This window comes from Muntiacus reevesi, chromosome 14 (genome assembly GCF_963930625.1).
Source record: "Muntiacus reevesi chromosome 14, mMunRee1.1, whole genome shotgun sequence".
In the NCBI taxonomy this organism is placed as follows: Eukaryota; Metazoa; Chordata; class Mammalia; order Artiodactyla; family Cervidae; genus Muntiacus; species Muntiacus reevesi.
In genome coordinates, this window is record NC_089262.1 from 58,771,774 (window position 1) to 58,794,182 (window position 22,409).

The following is a 22,409-nucleotide window of genomic DNA, read 5'->3' on the forward strand; positions in this document are numbered from 1 at the left end:
TGAGATGGGCATGGGAGCAACTACTTTTCTAGTTTGTAGTGTCAGTATTCAGTTCTTATTCCAGAGATGTTGGTAGCTGTGCCTTTGATGTCACTTACACATTTTATAAGATGCTTTCACTCCATTATCCAAGAAACTTGGTCAAAACAGGTCATCAATCATGTCTTGAATGCTTACTATCTTCCAATCACTGTATTAGGCGTTTACATTCTTATCATTTACTCTTCTTTTACAGAGGTACTCACACTGTTGAAAATGCATTCTTCTACTCAGTATATAGATGAAGAAACTGAAGATAAGGATAGGTCACTTGCCTAAAGTTACAAAGTTGGACAGTAGCAGCCAGCATCTCTAGTCTGTGTTCTTCCATTGTGTCTCTTTTTCAAAGCATGGGTAAAGACTTAAGTGGTTCATTGTCATAGTATTTAATTGCAGTAATTCACACATTAGGAAAGCTCTTCTGATGTTCTCATCCAAACTTCTGTTATGACAGTGGAGAACAACTCAGGTGCTAGTATGTCTTCAATACCTTTCTAACACTTTCTGCTTTTAACTTAGGGTGTAGGTCAGGGTCAGAGTGTTGAGCAAATAACAGTAGTGTATTGCAGGAATTTTTGTCATGGTACTTATTTTCATTATGTTTATTTTAGGGATACCTTCTATTTATAGTAATTAGTGTTTCTACCTATAGAGCAGTAATTTCATTTAAAATAAATTTAAGAAAAGAAATGGAGCTAATGAAAACTGTTACATAAAAATAAAGTTGGTTCACAGAAATGGAAGGCCATCACTAGCTGACACTGATTTCAATGTCTGAAATTGGAAAACAGTGCTCCTTACTACATCTCCTCCCCCTATTATGGCCTTGGTGTTGGCCTCACCTCTCTAACAGAAATTGAATGCTTTCTCTGTTACCATCTTACTTGAAAACTCATTGTCACTGATCACTGACTGGTGAAAGCAGCTCACCAGTAACCTTAGTCCCCATCGATCAGTCTGGCATATACGATGGGGCCAAAACCATGTCAGGGTTTCAGGAAGAAGATAAGAGCAAAGAGTACATTACCAATAAGTTGGGATGGTTAACAGCTAAGACAATAGGCTTTTTGGAAATCTTAGTATCTCCTGATACTAAGTGATTTTCTCCTTAGTGATTTTCTTTTATTTACATGCAATTTAGTATTAAAACTATATTAACTGCTCTAGTTTCCATTCATTCCTCTTTCCTAAGCCTCCAGTTCTCCAGTCTTTTATGATAGTACCATGTTTGACCATTTTGTTCCTTCTTCACCACCACCACTCCCTTCCTGGGACATAAGTTATATTCATTATATTCAATATGTTTGCGAGAAATGGTTGTAGATGGGCTGCCTTTAAGCGTTTTTATGAGTTCTTCTAAACATAAAAGGCAATAAAAATCCCCAATGCTACGTGTATTTTAAAAGACATCACTGTTACATGAAATAATTTTGCTTGTGTGTTCCCCAAGGAACTGAAAAGTACACTATAGTCACTATTATCCTGCTGTATAGAGACAGTATCTTCTCTTTATTGTTATGCCTGATACTATCTGTTCAGTATATTATTAAGACCAGAAATCTGTATCTGGAATAATGCATCTGTATTCTTCTCATTTCCCATGAGTACTACAAAGCCAGTACTTTTTCATCAGTGGGCCTTGCAGAATAAGTTCCAAAGCCTGAACAATGGTAAGCTGAGGTTTTGCATTTTGATATATTCTTCATGTATAGGTGGTGAATACTGGTAAATATGTCTTCCCGAAATCCACAACATCAAAGAAAAGACAGGTTCCATCTTCCTGGGCGGGGTACCCTCAGCCCCATGTCCGCTGCGCAAACACAGATCCTGAGGACCTGGCTTCATCGCAGACGGCACCCGAGGCAGAGGCCTGGCCTGTGCACCTAGGACAAGGTAAATATCCCGACCCTGAAAATGGAAAGCCATCCACTTCTGCACGAGCCGGGTGAGGGTCTGGCGCGGGCAGTGGCTGTGGGTGGGGGTGTGGTTGGCAGTGGTTTCCCCTAGTCGAGTCCTCCAGCCCCTTGACTCGCGGCCCTGCCCTGACCATTGTCCGCACACCTCGTCCCTCCAGCTTCCGGGCCGCGGGCGAGATGATTTGCTGCAGATGACATCAGCCCTGGGCCAACGGTTGGAAGAGCGGAGGCAGCCACCCCGCGAGGATGTGCGGGGTGGTCCTTCCCTCCTCCTCTTCCTCCTCCTCCCCGGCGCCCTGCCTGGTCTCCATATAAAAGAGGCGCCGCCTCCCCGCCCTCTCTCACTCCCGACTCCTCTCCGCCGCGCGCTCTCCGAGAGGGCGGAGGGGGAGGCGGCGCGCAGCGCCAGGAGGAGGGGAGACGCAGGGGGCGGAGCGGAGACAGCACCTTCGGAGATAATCCTTTCTCCTGCGGCAGACGAGAGGAGCGGCCGGAGCCGGGCACTTCGCCGAGGCTTAACGGGCCGGCAGGATGGCGACCGTGGTGGTGGAAGCCGCCGAGCCTGAGCCGTCCGGCAGCATTGCCAACCCAGCGGCGACCACCTCGCCCAGCCTGTCGCATCGCTTCCTCGACAGCAAATTCTACCTGCTGGTGGTCGTCGGCGAGATTGTGACCGAGGAGCACCTGCGACGCGCCATCGGCAACATCGAGCTTGGTAAGAGGCCCTGCGCCCCCAGGGGACGCGTTCGGGGAGACGCGCAAACGCGACCCCACCCAGGGCGCGACGGCCACCTTTCTCCTCCGGCACGCCCCGCACCCACGCCTTTCCCCGCCACTTCCAGCACTCTGTCCAGATTCCTTCCTCCCCGCCCCCCCCCCGGTTCGTTTCGGAGAATAATGCAAATTATTAGATTTGGGACCCAGTGGGAGAGTCTCCTAACCTTGAGGGATCCGTCACTAGGCTGGGTCTACAGATTCCAGCTGGCTACCGCCTCTCCCGCTAAATGAGATGCAGGTGTCAAAGGGGGCAGAGGCTGCAATGAAGCCGCAACCGCAGGACACCAAAGGTGTGTGTGTGGGGGGGGGGGGGGACGTTGCAATTACCTCTTTCATCTCCCCTCCCCCCCCCCCCAGCAAAATGCTAGGATTGTCCCTCGTCAGCAGACCCGAGGCTGAAGTACCATGTGCCAGGGTGCGCGTGGGAATCCCGCTAGCCACAACCACCTCAGCTCCGAGAAATGCCTTTGCTGGCTTAAAACCTCTCCATCTTTTCTTCCCTCGGAATGACTAGGCTAGTCTTAGGGCCACGCCCGCTCCCCCCACCCCCCCGGGACGCAGAGATGGAGAACCGCCTGCGCCTCCTTCCCAGACGGCGCCTGCCTCTCTACTGCCCCTGGGGCCTCGGTTGCAGCTTTCTGCAAGGACAATGGGACCCCCAAGTTGCGGGGTGGGGCTTCTCCTTTTAAAAGTCTTTGCCTCGGGAGTGATGGCTTGGGGGTGGGGTGGCGGGTAGGGCGGGCGCCTGGTCCGGTGCGGGCACTAGGAGCGCGCTCTGCAGAGGCCGAATAGCGGTTCGCTGGGAAACCCTGGGCGGGGCCGTAAGGGTCCAGCGGGCGCAGCCTCGGGCGCGTGGACCGACCCGCCCCGCAGCCCCACCCGGGCTGCCGCAGTGCCCCCGCCCGCTGCACCTGCCCCCCGCACTGCGGCGCTCCCACTGGGCGCGGCCGGCCGGGCGTGCGTTCCGCCGGGGCTTGGGGGTGCTGCGTGCCCCCACGTCTGCCTCAACCCGGCTTTGTTGCGCGCGAAGTCCGCGGGTGGGCAGCTCTGTCCTCTGCCGCTCCCTTTCCCCCCGGCATCGCAGACCTCCCCTTCTCCCAGACCGAGGTCGCCAGTCCCTCCGCACCCCAGCCGGCGCTCTATTCCCTCGGGGTGGTGCTGAAGCGCGTCTGCCCCGAGACACCGGCTGGTGGGCGTGGTGCAGCCCGCACTGCGGTCTCTACGGCAGCCCGAGGCGGACAAAGGGCGTTCACGCAGCCCTCGTTCCCCGCGCCCGCCCCCCACTCCCCGTGAAAGACGCGAGAAAAACCTTGTTTTAGATGGAAAAAAAAAAATTAAACTCTAGTGGTCTGCCTCAGCATTTGGAAACGGTCGCCTGTGCCCAGAACAAAAGGCTGCAGGGTGGAGACTCGAGTGGCAGACCTGGTTCTTTTGTTTAACTTTAAAGCAGTGGTGTTACTTTTTGCTTAAAAAAAGAAAGAAAGAAATGTGAGCAGAAAGCAGATTTGTTATTTTATTTGGAAAAAAAAATTGAAGAATAGGCTAGGTCAATAGTGAAATGCCTCATTTGAGCATCTAATAACCCTTCATTTTTCAAACTATAGTCCTTTTAATTTGATCTGTACTAATTTAGTTTATTTGCACATTTTCTCCTTGGGAAATTTCACACGTACTGACTTTGGGTGTGGCTGCTGTATGAATCTATGACTTGGGATTTTTTAAAAAATACTATTTGTCAGCACCTTTGCTGGGAAGTAATGATAAAGCAGGAGGTGTGTTTCTATGTATAAAAGGTGCAGAACCACCCGATGTGGTGTGAGGAGAGGGACCCTTATCCCCAGTTTGGAGATGGGGGCCCAGAGAGGCAGGAAGGATAGGGAGACCAGCTCAAGGTCACACCACTCATAAGTGACAGAATGCCGGCACTGCAGCATCACTGGTTTTCTGGCCCTGTTATGATGTTAGTGCAGGACAGGCTAACATCACAGGGAGATCAGTGGTTTTCAGGCCCTGTCATGATGTTGGTGCGGGCCCGGCTAACATCACCGGAAGATCAAAGAGCAATTTCTAGAGCTTGCCTTTATACAAAGGCAGAAGTCATCCACTTGTGGGCAGCACCCCATGCAGGGAGGTGGCTCAGCAATCACCTTCCATGTAATTATCTTCCTGCTTTGTTACTCTGCTGATCACCCTTTTAGTGCCCTATTTCTCAGGGGGTTTATTCAAGCTGCTTCTGTTCAAGGATAAACTAGATTCATCCAAGTTATCGGTCACTGTGACGTGGTCTCGACTATTTTTCACGCTACTGGAACTTAGTGATCAAGTTCAATTTTGTCTTCCTGCCTCTTTTCTTTTTTTAAATTTATTGATGTGTTATGTGGTCAGGGAAAGGCACAAATCATAAACGAGGTGCTTGGTGAATTTTCACAAAAAGACATACCTGTGTGATCCTGATCAAGAAACGGACATTCCTGGGACCCCCAGAAGCCCCCTCAGGTTTCCTTTTCAGTCAGCATGCCTTCCTGATTTTTTTAGTGCCCTGATTTAGTCAGCTTTTTTGCAGGGAACTCTGAAATAGCAGTATTGATCCCATTAAGAATCAACCGAGTGAGTGAGCAAAGCCATTTCCTAAGGCACAGTAACAGATGCTGCTTTTCCTCTGGAGATCACTCTCTTGGGTCCTGGGGTCTTAGATGCAGCTCAAACCACAGGGCCTTCCAGTGCTAAGTGGAAATACTGCTCCGGTAGCTTTTCTGACAGTCAGAGATGACTTAGCAACAGGGCAGGCTGGCTGTTGCCCTGGGCCTGATGTGATGCTTCCTCAGCTCTCAGGTTCCAGCAGGGCCTCCTCCAGAGGTCACTCTGATACCATGGCTGCGGTGGCGGGCGCCCATGGGACCGGTTGTCTGAAGCAAGATGGAGATGCTCCGGGGGGTTGGCCCTGGTTGTGTGCCGCAGCCTTTCCACAGGGAAAGTGGTTCATCTTTTGCCTCTCTTGCTTGTCTGCCCTCTCATCCTGATGAGGCTCTGCGAATCTGGAGACCCTGGCAACTTGGATTTTTGCCATTTGATGATTTAAGGCTCTATGGGAAACCCAGAAAATAAATCTGTAGGAAGATGGCGGAAATGCAAGTACATCAGTAGGCCTGAATCGGCCCACCATGGAGGCTGAGTACATGCTTCTTGAAACCTAGTGTTACTGAATCAAACTCGAGGCAGCTCACCTGCACGCAGTAAAGCCAATCTACTGACCCCAGGTTGTGGTGAAGGAAAGTGCAGCTTTATTGTAAGATGCTGATATAAGGTGAACGCATGCTCAAAACCCCCGAAATCCCCCAAGGGTTTTCAGCAAAGCATTGTTAAAGGCAGTGTGAGGGAGGGTGTCCCAGAGTGTGTGATCAGCTCATGCACCATTCTCTAATTGAGAATTAGATTGATGATGAGGTGACAAGACTCCGTTGGCCTTCCTTGCTGGCTCAGATGGTAAAGACTCCGCCTGCGATGCAGGGGAGCTGGGTTCGATCCCTGGGTTGAGAAGATCCCTTGGAGAAGGGCGTGACAACACACTGCAGTATTCTTGCCTGGAAAATCCCCATGGACAGAGGAGCCTGGGGTTGCCAAGAGTTGGGCATGACTGAGTGACGGCACAGCACAAGACTATGTTAATGAGGACTGTGTGCTGATGGTCATCAAGTAGTTCATTTCTGCCATTTGATGGGGATTTTAGCATCTGAAACATAACTTAGGAAATATGCTTCAGATATTAATATCTAGGTATTTCAGAGAGGAACTAAAGCCAAGGTTATAGGGGAGGGATCTGTCCCAGGAAGGTTCCGTAGGGTCCTGCTTGGTTACACAAGGACAGAAGACCATCATTCGTTTCTTCAGCTGCATTCAAAATGCTTAATGTAGGGTCTGGTCATTTCTTAAGTTTGAAACAACAGTCTTTGCTCAGACTGGTCTGGCTTTAGTTAGTTAGTTATGCAGGACTCCATGCCAAACCATTGTCACTCTACCAACTACTCCTTGGCACCTCCTCTGCCCCCTTCCTAATTAGTCCCCAACATAGACTTAACAGTCAGCCCCATTTTAGCAGAGTCTCCCCTCCTCCAGTTTATTTTGGGACATAGACTACATACACTCATGTCTTGCAAAACTGATTCTAGAGTCTTGTGAAGTTTTCATTGCTTCATTTTATTTTATTTTTTTTAAACTAAAGCATGTAAAAAACACTAAGTGTCAGTTTGATTTCAGTTGCTATTAAGAGTGTAACTTTCCTCTGGTTAACGTTGGTAATCAGCAGGATTTGTTCATCAGAAAGATAGATGTGTGTTACATCTACTGCCCTGGATTTTTAGATGTAAGTTTTGCTAATTACATTGTCATTTATTGAATGCTTTCAGTCTAAATTGGTTAAGAGAATTAAGAACCCAGGAAAGAGTTAGGGCTTTGTTTCCATTTTGTTTTAACAGGAAGACAAAGGGGTGGTGGGAATGAAAAAAAGTGTTGGGGAATGATACATTTTTTATATCCATCCATTTTCATACTTTTCATAATCAGAAGGCAGATGGATTTCTGCTTGCGCTGCTTAATTGGTATTATCTACTAAAAGAGTTCTATGATCCAAATATAAGCCAGTCCTCAAACTTAAGGTCGTTAAATTGATGAGTCATTGTTAATCTTCTGTAAAGGTTTACCTTTTAAATAAGTTCCAACTTTTACCACCAATAAATAACTTATTATAAATCACTTCTTTTGCTTGTTTCTAATGTAAGATGCCAGCCAAGACCTAAGTTATTTATCATCAATGCTTTGAAATGATGAACTCTGTGTAAGATGGGCCTCCCTTGCCTGCATTACACAGAACACATAAATTATGAACATCAACTTGTTGGCTTAAAACAAAAGGAAAAAAGCAAATTGAAGGTTAGGTCAAGGGGAAAAAAATAGGAAAACTTTTCTCTAAAAAAGAAAACTTTATTGAATTTAGCATTTCCTTTGTTTTAATTATTTCTTTTATGAGTCTAATCTGACTTCAGATCACTAATATAGTTTTGCAAATAGAATTTTATGGTTGTAGTTAAATAGTTTAGGAAATTGGGCAAAAAATGTTCAAAAGTCTATTCCTGAGAGAGAGCAACTAAAGCTCATGGAAAAAAATCAACTTGTCATAAGTCCCAGTAGCAGATGGAACCCAGGTACCATTTCAACACGCAATGCATGGTCGTTTCCTTATGCTTTCTATCTGTTGTTTCTTTCAGGATATAGATTTTAGCCTTTAAATGAGAGGCTTTAAAAAATAATTGTTGCTCTTATTAAATAAGCCTACAAAATGCTTGCATCATCAATAAACTTGGCCAAGTCTAACCTGTATCAAGTAAGAGGATGTGGCTCTTCTTTATGGTTCACCCTGACTTGTCCTAGGATTCCTGCCTCCTATGCTCCTGCCACACACACCTTTTTTTCCCTCTTTTTTTCATCTGTCAACTTTATGTGCACTTAGCCTTCCCTTAGTGCACTGCTCCCCCTGGAATCAGAACTGAGATGGAAAGGTCCTTTGTTCCCCACTGGTCATCGGGCTAGAGAGAGATGGTACCAGCTTCCAGGGCTGGAAGCCAGCCCCGGGTCAGGCAGGGAGGTTCTCAGGGTCCCTCACCATAGGCCACCTGCCCAGGGGTGGCAGATGCTCTCTGGGCCCAGTTTAAAAAGTGGAGGTGAGGACTTCCTAGTGGTCCAGTGGTTAAGACTCCATGCTTCTAATGCAGGGTGTGACAGGTTCGATCCCTGGTGGGGGAACTAAGATTCCCACATGTAGGGGATGGCTGGGAAAAGCGGGAAGTGCAGGTTGATTCCCTCCAACTGGGGGATTTATTTTGCCCCCATCTGAGAAAGCCAGTAAGGGCATAGTCATGACAGATTTGCTGGAGAAGCAAAGGCCCAGGGAGGAACTTGACCTGGCATGGTTTGGGGGAAGGGCCAGAAAATTCCATGGCTTTTCTACTCCCCACCAGAGCCCAGAATGACCTCCTTCTGAAAGCCTCTTCGGAACCTCTTTCCCAGCACCCCACTGTCCCCTGCAATGATGAACTCAGGAGGGGACAATGTAGGAAGAGCCAAAGAAGACTTTTTTTGGTCCTATGAGCTTTAGAGGGTCCACTGCTGGCTGCTTCTTAGGCACAAAGGGGAGATATATAAACCAACTGAATGCTGTGACAGTTTTCATTGAGAGGTACTGTTTCCCTTTATTAACATTATCCAGTAGAAGGTACAAAGTAATGACACAATATTTTCTTTCTAAAATTGGTATAGAAAGTGGCCTCGTTCCAGAATTTTCCTTTAGAACTAAAATAACCGGTAAATCCATTGTAACCTTTATTTTATAAGTGGTAGCAGTGATTATGCATTCTTAAGATGTAATTTGGCTGGAAATTGCTCCCTTGAAAAAGAGAACCTGAATTTTTAATTTCACTGGGCGTATAAAAAAGAGAAATAATCATTTTATCAGTTGTTTGCTAATGGAACTTAAAAATTACTAAATGATTTTTCTACTGTTTCATACTTTTTCCTCTCTTAAGTTACAAATCATAGAAGCAGAGGTTTATGAAAGAGAAAGCAAACATTTAATTGCCTGTATCATGACAAGTTAATTGAAGCCGAGGGAGAAATGGGAAACAGCAATCTAGAACCAGTCTATGTATAGCCCTGGATGAAGCCATTCAAATAATGTAGCAATTTAGACATTACTAGAACAAAGGCAGAGAAATCGTGTGAATTTAATTAAAATACATAGTCTCATTATTAACTTGTTGACCCTACTTGACAAGCCAGAAGACAAAGTGGAACTCAGACCTGGAGCATAGATAATCCAGTCAACAATTTCCAATTAAGCAGTTCAGACAGGGGCTTGATGATTTTCCACGCTAGCTGAATATATAGAATATATATGCGGAAGTCAAATATTTTAATGAATTCAGACCTCTTCACCTGTCAAGCTTTCTGTGGAACAAAAAGGAAACCTCTTTATCAATTCTGCCTGAAAAAGATTCACAAAGTCACAACATGCCTTTCTTGTTGAAATTTTAAGTGTTCCATTAGCACAAATGCAAACTGAGGCTGTTAATGTTTCCAGTGAGACCCATAAAATTCTCCCTTATAATTTAGCCTCTCTTTAGGAATGTTAACTCTTGCACACCTGAATCCTTCCCATAGATTGTATGAGAAATATCTACCTCTATATAGTGGATGGACATCTATTTGAAAATATTTCTCATAATTTGGAAAGGTGTTTGGTGTATCATCTGGAGATATTTTAGATGTATAGTCAACTCAGTTTACAGAATCTCTGTAGTTTGTGTGTGTCTTTACAGTGATTCTCTGCAGAATAGGAAAACTGAACAAGATTTAAATAGGGGCAAATGCAGATATACTTTAAGGATTTAAGAGGTATGTTTAAGTAACATACTGCCATTTGTACTCCCAAGTCTGGATGCGTGACTAAATGACCAGCAAAAATGATTAAAGATCAAGTGTTTATTTAGAGACAGTTCACCTGTGTGATACACAGTCCCTGCCTTTGGTAGACAGAGAGTAAATGATTGCCCTTCCAGAGGTTTGTTTCTGGAGGTTGAGGATGCTCCACGCAGGGGTAGAGTCAAGGATACTGCCTACATAATGATTCTCCCACGAGCCATCTATTTGGGAAGATATGAAAATACACTCCAGAGTTCTGTGATCCCTCAATTTTGCCTGGCCCTCCCTTCTCCGCTGTCCTCCTGGTTCCCCTCTAGCCGCCTCTTTTGGAAAGTCAGGAGAGAGGAGGGAGGGAGGGCATCAGCGCTCCTTACCCCATGTTCCTCTCACCCCAGCTTCCAGCCTTGTGAACTCTTATGGGAATAGACAGTTCACGGCCCCCAACTCTGTAGAAGTTTATAAAGTATAAAAAGTTGCCACATCTCTTTGCCTCTGGATAAGAAAACGAAGACAACTAACAATTGTGAATGAAAGAGCTGTCTGCCAAGCTAGTTAGCTAAATGCCTGGGAGGACAGATAGGCCAGATCTGCCTTCTTAGCAAAGATAGCACACATTTTGACTGATATCCAGGGGTTGAGAAATCAGGGTCAAAAATGGGAGGAGTAAAGAAGAGTAACCAGATAGGCATACAAAATGCACATGCACACTGCGAAAACCTTTAAAAACAGACATATGGACTTGAATGCCATCCCCCATATTTACTTCCCACCCTCATTCTCCTTTTTCTAGCCACGTACAAGTGGACCATGGGAAAGCCAGCAATTGTCTAGTAGCCCCCTAACTGCTACGGAGCTCACCGTCTTCCTGTCCTTTCTGCTCCCTCTCAGGAGTAAAGCCTGTCATTTTCCTAATAGCTGTTTTCTTTTACTCTTCCAGAAGAGCTGCATTTACATGTTATGAGGGGCAGAAGTTCAGTCTGCACTGCTAGTTATCCTTCCCCTGTGGCCTGGTGGGGAGAGCTCCCCCGCCCTCCCATTTTGTGGGTATCCACTGCTGGTCACCAAGCGCTTCAGCAAGAGTCTCCACTCCCTTCCTTAAAGCCTGAGAAATGCTACAGTGATGTTTTCCAAACCACAGCGAAATGACTAACTGGTGGTCTGTCATCTGTCTTCCTTTCCTTCCTTAGGAATCCGATCATGGGACACAAACCTGATTGAATGCAATCTGGATCAAGAACTGAAACTTTTTGTATCCCGACACTCAGCAAGGTTCTCTCCTGAAGTTCCAGGTGAGGCTTTCAGTTCTGTAGTAGTCAACCTAGAATTTAAAAGAAACTGACCCTTGGCTGGAAAGCTTTGCCTGGGGCATGGAAAAGACTTCCTTTTATTGCTAAAGGGATTCTCTGTGTTTGTTATTATCAACTAGGTGAGCAAGAAGCCACCTTTTAAGAAAGTCAACTAACTCTTAATTTGTCATTGTGTGGGTTTCTATTTTGTGGAGTCTTAGAAGATTTTAAGTTCCAGGGTAAATTTTTAAATTTCATACTTGTCTCACTGTACTCTGAGCTTAAGAGATTGTAGTCTATTTAAATGTGAATTTTACTCTCATGAAGTTATGAATACAAATTGGATGCTCTCAGAATTCCATAAATACCCTCTCTCTCAAGAAAATGAAATATGTGTGTGCATTTCTGTATTTTCTATCTCAATGAAATATGTATCATTATTTCATCATTGCATTATCTCCCACTTAGTGTGGGTAAGAGTCTGGAATTCCAAACTACTGTTAAGATAGCCTTTCTTTCAGAGATGAAAATGAATACTACTAAATAATTAAAGGTAAGGACACACAAATTTGTCATTTATGAAGATGCTGCTGCTAACTAGCTACTTCACTGAGGAGGTAGTCAGACTCACCCACCTTGTCTTCCTCTTATGAGGGTGACCCATGCTTCTCCCACTTGGTCACATTTGAGGATTATGAACAGAGTTACTGGTCTGTAAAGACTCTCAACCTGGGGTGTGTCTCTCAAAAGTTCTGCCATTGATCTATCACAGTTGCCATTTGGCATTTTATTTCTTGAATATTAACTACATTTTATGTAAAATAGAGACTGCTCTTTTCTGTCTTTATGATTTTGTTGTATGATTGCAAATTTTATTGGCATTGATAAAAAATCAGCAATGAAGTTCAGCCATTTTGACTGATTACATCATATTCCACTGGGCTTCTCTGATAGCTCAGCTGGTAAAAAATCCACCTGCAATGCAGGAGACCCTGGTTTGATTCCTGGATGGGGAAGATCCCCTGGAGAAGGGATAGGCTACCCACTCCAGTATTCTCGGTTTTCCCTGGTGGCTCAGATGGTAAAGAATCTGTCTGCAATGTGGGAGACCTGGGTTCAATCCCTGGGTTGGGAAGATCCCCTGGAGGAGGACATGGCAACCCACTTCAGTATTCTTGCCTGGAGAATTGCCATGGATAGAGGAGCCTGGTGGGCTGCAGTCCATTGGGGTCGCAAAGACTCAGACGTGACTGAGCTACTAAGTACATCACAGCAGCATCATATTCCATTAGCCTTTCATGCCCGAGATTTGAAGCCACTTACAGAATGTCCGCCTCTTCATGCATCACACTTGACTGCAGCAATATGCCCATGAGACTGGAATCATTCTTCTCTTTGAGTTTGATCTTAGAATAAAATCCCATACTTTTCAGCCATCAAATGAATCGTAGCTCTCAAGCATGGAGTTGAGTAAATGTTTTAAGAAAAACTTAACAAGAGCTGGTTCATTAAAAGTTAAAATTGCTGCAAAGTCATGTGAAAACCAGCTCTTAAGTAACTTTGCATTGAGGCAAAAAGAGAATGGTCCAGAGCCTATCAGACAGCACACGATTTGCTGACATTAAGGTACAGTATGTGGTTGTTTTTCTCGTTGTTATGTTGTATTTTTATGTCCTACACATTTCCATAACTTTAAAAATCATCTTATGAAAAGAAAAATAAGGAAAGTCCCTTTTCCAACAAGTATATTTCAAAATGCAAAATTCAAGCTTTTATCCTCTCTCTGTAGGTTGTTCTGGTTTTCTTACTATGACTTTTTGGTTTTTTTTTTGTAAATGAATCCTATGGTGCTCATTGTATTCATTCATACTTGGATTGACTTTACAGAATGACAGTGTATTGCAAAATGAAAGGCTGCAAGAATTTCTAAAGAATGAACCAGAGACCTGGCATTACTCTTGTGGACTAGGAAGTTCTGGTTCCCCAAACTGCTGCTTTAGCCCATCTACCCCACTATCCCTCTTTTTCCTGCTGAAACCTCCAGTAAGGATTGGTTTCCTGCCTAGTTGTAGCAGTGCTACGCTAGGCTGTGTGTCCAGAGATTGGCCCCTGGACACACAGCACCTTCCCATTCTTGCCAACTCCCAAGGAGATGTTACGAGCTTCCCTCTGCAGCCTGAGAGTGCCCTGTGCAGGGCTGGGCCTCTCTGAAAACCAAGCGTCTAGAATGCAGCCCATGAGCGTGAGGCCCTGTGAGCCTTCCCCTTCAGAGTGGGGTGGAGGTTTCTAACTAAGACTACCACAGATGATAAAAGCACACATCGGGTTCAGTTCAGGTAAGTGAGTGTGTTTTAGAGAGAAGAGATGTTATCTTGGAGAAGGATGCAAAATTGGGCTGAGCAGATATCACAGGGTGACCACTGGACCGAAGGAAGTCTTTATGAACTGATTGAAGGGTTTTATGGGAAATTTTGATATCAGTTTTTAAGTGGATCCACATGTAGTGTCTCTTCCCCACTCCTGGTACTCGTAGAAGCTGAAGCATGCACCTCAAACCCATAAATGGAGTCAGCTGAACCTCTGCACTTAGAGTTTCAAGAATCTAAGTTAAATGAGTTTAGGCCCGGAACAAAAGGAAGGTCAAATCTTTAAAAATAAATGAATGAATAAATAAATAAGTAAATAAAGCTGTTCTTTGGGACTTCCTTATGGTCCAGTGATTAAGACACATTTCCACTGCAGGGGGCATAGGTTCAATCCTTGGTCAGGGAACTAAGATTCCTCATGCTGCATGGCAAAAAAAATAGAGGGGGAAAAAAAGTTGTTTCTTCAGCCAGTTAAAACAAAAAAACCTAGATAGCACCTATAGTGTGCCAGGCACTGTGGGATGGGGAAGGGTGAACACACAGTGATGACAAAAAACTAAAAAACAGTCACTACTTTGCTTACTCTTATCTTCTTGTGAGAAGAGCAGGCATTTAACAGTCACAGACAGGCTAGCATAAAATTGCAGTCTGCATCATGTCCAAATAGTTTTTGTTGCCTTTTGTTTGGGCTAGCAGAGTTACTATATTCATTGTCCGCTCTGACACAAGTGTAGTGGCAGTGGGAACCTGCCGAGACTTGATTCAGGACCCCCGTGGCTACCAGAGTCAGTGAAGGCTCAAGTCTCTTATATGAAGTGGCTTCATATTTGTGTGTAACCTATGCACATCCTCTCACAGTCTTTAAATCATCTCTCAGCCGTGTCCGACTCTTGCGACCCCGTGGACTGTAGCCTTCCAGGCTTCTCCGTCCATGGGATTTTCCGGGCAAGAATAACTGGAGTGGGTTGCCATTTCCTTCTCCAGGAGATCTCCCCGACCCAGGGATTGAATCTGGGTCTCCTGCATTGTAGGCAGACGCTTTACCGTCTGAGCCACCAGGGAAGTCCTTAAGTCATCTCTAGGTTACTTATAATACCTAATACAACGTGTAATACCTAAAAGCTATGCAAATAGTTGCAAGCCTGTGGCAAATTCCAGTATCGCTTTTTGGAACTTTCTAGAATTAAGTGTATATTTTCAGTCCTCAACTGGTTGAATTTGTAGAGAAGGATCCTGTGAATATGAGGCCCAGCTGTAGATGGGGAACTAGGATTGCTCTTCTGCCTGTTTTACACTCATATTGTTATACCTCTATTGCTATTTTTAAGAATTGGAGATCCCTTATAAAAGACTGGTGATAGCCTCCAGGGCAGGTAATAGATTACGCGGCAGCACAACCAGATTTGTGCTTGTGCTTGTTCAACCCTTGCACTAGTTTTTAAATATGGTCTTGAGGTTCAGTTGGCCTGTTTCTTGAAGATTGCAGGTCTTATGGAATGGTTTAGTCATCTTGAACAAATATCCTTTGAGCAGGATGCTGGAATGTGTTACTTTCTCGGCAGAAGGTGAGGGTCGTCTACTGAATGATGAGGTCATGAGTCCTCCAGTTCCCCAGAATGTGAGCCCTGGGGTTGCCAAGTGCTGTCCGCCTCTGGCATACTCTGCTTCTTGGAATGGCCAGTCATCTAGGGCCATCTTACTCTCTCAGAGCTGTTGCAGCATCGACTTCCTAAAAATCCTTCAACAGGTGTCTGTGAGGCAGGGGCTGGTCTCTGCTGATTAGCCCTGGTATACCACCATCCTTGGCCACATCTAAGGTGGACTCAAGTGAGACCAGCTTTCTTAAGAGAAAAGGTTAGGTATTGTCTGATGAACACTCCCCAGTGTTCCCACTCAAGCCAAGGTTCAACAATTGAGTCTTTTCACAAGAGAGCAACAATCTTCTATTTCCTTATGTGTACAAATTCAAATACTGTCATAAATTAAAAAAAAATTTTTCTATGTATATTTTTGTACCTTAATCATGCTGGATGAGAATCATTTTGATAAATCTTATCATGAGAGTTGAGCTAGGTTTACCATGCTGAATGGAATTTATTTCACCCTCCATTCCTATTTGCTTCGCTCCCTAACTTAACTTTAGATCTATCTGCCCCTAACAGCAGAGTGGGGATATGGAAAGTGTCCCATGATTTCCTGTGTTAGACATCATTGCAAAAGAACAAACAAATACAAATGATTCCTAGGACGAGGGATACCAGAATGAAAATTAATTTCAATCTTTTTTTTCCCCAACATTTTGCTACATCTGTCTGCTATAATAATTAAACATTTTTGTTAACCCAGATCCTCACCAGCAACATAATGCAGAGTCTAGATCCTAGCTCTAAAAGTTACTTGCTGTAGGATCTCTGACAAGTTACCTAACCATCCTGTGCTTCAGTTTGCTGTTTGTGAAACAGTGATGATCACTTCTACCTCATAGTTTTTTTGAATATAAAATGAATTAATTTGTGCCAAGATCTTGAAACGGTGCTTATCACACAGTAAAACAATACATGTAAACTAGTATTAAAATTGTCTCCCTTGGTGAAAATCTATCGGATTTGTATATTTGCTGATTATTGTTATCTAGGGGAAGTGGTGGCTTTATATACTGACTGGCTTCCTTTTTGTAATAATTTAAAAAATGATTTCACGGTGTTCCGTAGAGAAGCAGTTGCCCTCAGCGTTATCAGAAGGCACCCGGCTGGTTGCTGGTTTTGCGCAGGGGCAGCGGCATTGCAGGGCTGAGTTTAGGAAAGTCCTTTGGGTGTGAGAGCAAAATGGAGGAGATGCATTAAAGCGCTGACATAGCCCGACCCCAGGGCACGGTTGAAGACTATTTGCAAAATGGTCCCGTCCGTGCCTATGCTGATGTGAGCACAGGTGCTCGCTGGCTTTCCTGCCGTGATAATACCTCCATGGGTAACATCTTCTGATCCTTCCTGTTCCTTGTTTCTCTCTTCTCTCCAAACAAGTGACTACAGATTTTGCTAGTTTTAAGAAACTGAAATTTCTTGTGGTTTATTTTCTTAGTCAACTGAATAAATAGTGAGACCTTGGCATGTTTACATTTTGTCACTAGTTTTACAACTCTTAGATCACATTCACAAAAAGCTTTATGTGGTGTGACTGACCTTGTGATATATGTATGGGTGGTTCTGTTTAAGAATCCATGCCTTTTCTCTGGGAGGTAAATAAACCACAGATTGGTGCTGAGTGACTGCTAAAAATATCTGGCCTCAAGATTGCTTTTTGATGGAGAATTGAAATCAAGCCCTTTGAATTTAACTCATGCGAATCCCCTCCTCCCTTTGACATTAATGAGGCAAGGATTTACATTTGCCAGTAGACTGATAAGAAAATACTAAAATGCTCTTAGAAAAGGTCTAAGAATGTTTGCAGTCATCTTCTTTCTCTGTCTAGACTTGTATGTTTAGTCTGTCATTGTACAGAATTATAGCCTAATTGTATGTGCCTAGAATACATCAACCCCTCTATGACAGCCAGTAATGAATGTGTTTTCAGCCCTGCTCCTAACCTTTGAAAGATAAAGCACACAACTATACTTTCACTTGCATTTGAGAGGCTGACTTAACCCTTGTGATTTCTGAGTGAAAGCAGACGCTTTATCCTCCTGTTTTCCCTTTTAGCACACACACAGGTTCAGGCACTTGCCCACAGACCCATCAGGTTCATCTTTTCTCATTGCATCATCATTCGAGGTTATAGGAAGAATCCTGGTCTTAGGAGAAACATGGCAAATAAAGAGCCTTATTTTTGTGGAAGTAACCAGACCTCTGTTTAACATCCCTGGAGGTCATTGCCGCCCGCCTGGGAAGGGGACTCCCATTTTAATGCAAATTGCTCGCCTTTCTTTGTGCACCCCCTGCCCTCAGCCTTCCCAGCCCCTCCTGCTCTGTGCTCCCGCCCCAGTGCTCCCATTCACACGCTGCAGCAAACCTTGCCTGCTAGCCCCCACTTGCTTTCCTTTGGAACAGTGAGAGGTCCAGACTTCCCGAGGAGAAGATCCAGAATTTGGTAGTGTATGCAGTACTAGGCGCTAATTCCTGTGAGGTTTACAATTGGCTCAACTTTGAGATTTAGCGATCCTTTATATTCATAGGTCCTTATAGTATACATGATTTTTTTTCTCTTTTTGGTGCAGGTGTGGTCAAAGGAATAAAATGATGTTTCATTGCCCTGTGCAGGCACCTTCATTCCCCAGGGTTGTTAATGAGGGCTCATTCAGGCCATCCTAGAAATACCCATTCATCTCACTTTTTTTTAAGTCAAAAGGATGCTTTACTTTGCTGGCTCTCAAGCAGTTCCTCATGAGCAATGTGGAGCCACTCAACACAGGCAAACACAGGCAGGAGGGGAGCAGAAAATTGGCTGCTTGGGCCCAGTAGCCATTTGGGGGATCGTCAATAGCCCCGCCATTAAATCCGACTAAGTGCATCTGAGAACAGCTGCTCCCGTCGCCCACCAAGGACGGCATCTTAACGCTGAATGTCAGTGCTTTTGTCTTCATTTCCAGAGACCAGAGAGCCCTGGTTTTTTGCTAGATTTGTTGTGGTGGTGGATGGGTGTTCATTTGTTTTTTAAAGCTGGCCCCCACAGCCAGCGGCTCAAGTCCCCTTACTTTTTTAGTGCCTGCTTTTGTGTGTTCTCTGTAGGGTATTTTGTTCAGCATCTGTGAAAACAGGCTGGAAAGAATGGTGGAAGATGAGGAATAAAGCGTGAGCTTTTTAAGCTTTTTTTTAGGAAGAACATCTTTTTTTTTTTTTTAAGAAGTCAAGTCATATTTTTGAGTGTCTGTTAAGAAGCCAGGAATTGTAAAGGGATCCACGGAAGAATTAGGTATCCCTACTGGTCATAATCTAGTTAGGAAGAGAAGTCATTCACAGCTTAAAAGGAACACAAACAGCGCTTCCCTCATTTAAGACCTGTGTGTGCGAAGGCAGATTGGGTCCAGTTCCTAAAGAGGAGAGAGGGTGAGAAATGGAGATCATAGCAAGCATTGCGTTTTGATTGTTCAACCACAGATTTAGTCACAGTGACAAAGGTTACCCAGGTACCAGCACCCCCACTCCAGCCGCAACCAGAGCCTAATTAAATGTTACCCGGGCAACAGCAGGCATCCAAACATCGTGCCCGGGGCTGACGCCTTTGGTTTTCTCAACTGCGGTCTATGGGTGATTTCTATTGCATGTGAAGTCAGATTTCCTTGGTCCTCGAGAAATGTGAGAAAGTAAGACGTGTCCCTGGGGAAGAACCCTTAGAAAACGGACCATGGGGATAGAAGAGATGAACATCAATACGAGACGAAAATAATATTTTATTTTATTTTTTAAAATAATGTTTTAATAAGCTGTTTCAACCAGTGTCAAAGACTCGCCTCCAGTCAGGGCTGGTAAGGGGACTGCTGACCAAAAATACAACCCTACATATGATTTAAAAATAGGATTATCTAAGTAATAATGAACACTAAGGCCCAGGGAAGGTGGCATTTTGTGGGAGGTGGCTCCTTTCCCCAGTTACAGCATCTGTCATTTTAAAGACACCAACTGAATTGCTTCTGAAAATTGCTTTGTGCAGTTGATTGCCTGAGGGGTTGAGGTAAAATATGAACATCCCGAGGGCTGCATGCATTTGGAAAGCCCTCTAAACCTGCCCTTTGCTGGCCGTTTCTTTCTTAATCAAACTGATTCTCACTGGAGTCTGAGTAAGTGAGGCACAGTGGCGCATTTTGGGCCAAATTGTTAGGTTCCCTGTTTGTGTCTCCCAAGAATAGTCTGGGGAAGGGACAACTGCTCCCCTGAGGGGGCACTGCATCTTGATGCACCTTGCGCCTAGGATGCTACTCCATATAGACGATGCTTTTTGGTTGCTGAAATGTTAGTCAATGGAAATGTCACATTTGGAGAAGTACTCGATAGCAGTTAAATCGAAGATGAGATAATAAATCCTGCATCTCAGGCTGATGACACCGTCTTGGTACAGAGCTCCTCAGCCTTTGAGCAGTTGTCTTCTGCTTTCTAAATTCTTACCTGAAGGTTGACACCTGTGTAAAGACCAGCAAAATAGGCATGAAAACTGATTGATGGGACTCCTCCCTTTTAATGTTTGTGTTCGTGCATGAGAGAAGCAGAGAGATGGAGAGAGGGGTACCTTCTCATAGGGCTTCCCAGGTGGCACCAGTGATAAAGTAGCCACTTGCCAGTGCAGGAGACGCAAGAGAGGCAGGTTCAGTCCCTGGGTCGGGAAGATCCCCTGGAGGAGGGCATGGCAACCCACTCCGGTATTCTTACCTGGAGAATCCTGTGGACAGAGGAGCCTGGCGGGCCACAGTCTATGGGGTCTCAAAGAGCCGGACAGGACTGAAGCAACTTAGCATACTGTAATGTTGCATCCTGAAGCATGCGTGCATACCTTATATATTCTAATTGATTGGAAAGGAGATAATCTTTTCACATTATATGGTATGTCTTTTGAGAAGGTACCCTAGTATCAGCCAATCTCATTAAATATTTACGTGGTATTTCCTGCTTCAAGACACAGTTCCAGTTCCTAATTCTGCAGGCCATAAAAAGTGTAAGTAAGACTGTCCCTGGGACTTGTTTACAACTGAGCATGAAAATAAGATAAACAGAATAATCTAGGGTATAATAATATGCAAATGAGAATTTTGCAAGCGAGAACCCTCCTGTAAATGTTTTTGTTCAAGCTATCTTTTTAAAATATACATGCATAAAAATATGCACTAAAATAGTATTACCTATACAAATTGAGGCATAAGTACAACAGATCTAATGCAGTGGATTCCCTCTGTGATCAAGGAATTTGGATTCATACTGAATTAATTATACCCTATTTGGGAGCTACATTTTAGGACCTTTAATTATGAAAAGATTGAAAGTTTTAGGATGCTTCCCCTTCCCCCCAAAAAGATTCTGTGAGAGCAGAACTGCTGAACAGAATATAAAGGCTTGATTTCAAGACTGTCTTCATCTTTGAGAGCTGGAAAATTATCCATTGGCAGACTCAAGCCACTTGGGAGAGATTGTGAAAGTGAAAGGTTTAATGGAAATAAATCTGAAGTAATTGGTTCACTGCCCCAGGCCAGAATGGACACTTCTGAGAGAGCAGGGAGGGGATGTCTGTTGTGAGCTGCTTCCCAGGACTAACCCCGACCCCCCCCCCACCTCCGAGTCCTCTAAGCTTGACCGAGTCGGCAGTTCTGGGCCACACCTGCAGTTACCGTTGCCCATGTAGCTCTGAAAATTTGCTGTGCGGCCTTTCCCTTGCTCGCAGAGCTGAGGGGTTAGACCAGACTGGGGCTTCCCGGGTGGCTCAGTGGTAAAAAATCTGCTTGCCAAGCAGAGGCACTGGCTCAGTCCCTGGGTTGGAAGATCCCCGGGAGAAGGAAATGGCAACCCACTCCAGTGTTCTTGCCTGGAAAACCCCACGGACAGAGGAGCCTGGTGGGCTACAGCCCATGGGTCACAGAGAGGGACACGACTCGGCGCTGAAACAGCAACGAAGACTAGATTAGGGAATCTGCAGCTTCGTTCTGTCTGCCGTTAGTCCTGTAAAACTTTAACAGAGAGCCAGCAGGAAAGAATTTCATGGTGAAATAAGCCTGAGAATTTATAGCAGATCTTATTTTTTGAGGAGCCATGAAGTATGTAGCTGCATGTCAATAAACTTGTTCAATTTTGTATAACCATAAATTTCCTTTCCTGTTGGACATGTCACTTCTGCTACTACTGTCTCCCAGGGATCTTGATTTCTGTAGAACACAATTTGGGAAAGGATGGACCAAGTGATCTCTGAGTCCCTTCCAGATTCATATTCTGTGACTCATGAACTTTTACTAAATTGTCTCTACTCTGAAATGTAGAAGGGCACTTATCCTATTCGCTGTCTAGCTTAAAATGGTTTTTAATCCAGGTTTTAAAATGTCAGTGAAAGAATTCAGTTTAGAAAATCTGCCTGTTGTGTTTGCTAGGATTATTCATTTTTAGGTGAAGATGCACAGCTTTATGACACTTCAACTAATTTCCCAGTTTGTGAATTCTTGGCCCTTGGTTTTTCCCATCTGTCCGTACCTTTCCAGACAGACCCAACGAGACGGAACTTAATTGTGTTTGCACAGTGCCAAACACCTGCGTGGAAAGTATTTCGAAAGTCGAATTCTTAAGTGGGTCTACGTAATGCCAAATGGGAAATAGCTACATTTTTTCCCCATTGAAATTAGAATTTCCACGTTGATGTTTGGTGCTGCACTGAGCTTCAGATTATTTTCTTATTCACACATCTTTGGGAGGAGGCTGAAGATTGAACCTCCTGAGTTCTGGGGATCATCTCTAGGTTGTGTGTGTTAAAAGTGCCAGGGACCTTGTTTGTTCTGGATAATTGAGGATGGCCTGCATTTTAATATGCATGATCAGCTATGCATATCGTGTCCTGCGAACCATCAATTAGCACAACACAGTTTCACAAGTTAG

At 44.5% G+C, this 22,409-nt stretch overlaps 1 protein-coding gene across 2 annotated transcripts in view; it reads left to right on the plus strand.

Annotated features, from left to right (window-relative positions):
- Positions 1 to 2,408: 2,408 nt before the first annotated feature.
- The window catches only part of MAP1B (microtubule associated protein 1B), an 89,044-nt gene continuing 69,043 nt past the window's right edge, over positions 2,409 to 22,409 (plus strand). For both annotated transcript variants that reach the window (XM_065905661.1, XM_065905662.1), the window contains exons 1-2: positions 2,409 to 2,670; positions 11,390 to 11,491. In XM_065905661.1, the coding sequence (XP_065761733.1) occupies positions 2,487 to 2,670; positions 11,390 to 11,491 (286 nt within the window). In that variant the 5' untranslated portion in view covers positions 2,409 to 2,486. The remainder of the gene's footprint in view (positions 2,671 to 11,389; positions 11,492 to 22,409) is intronic.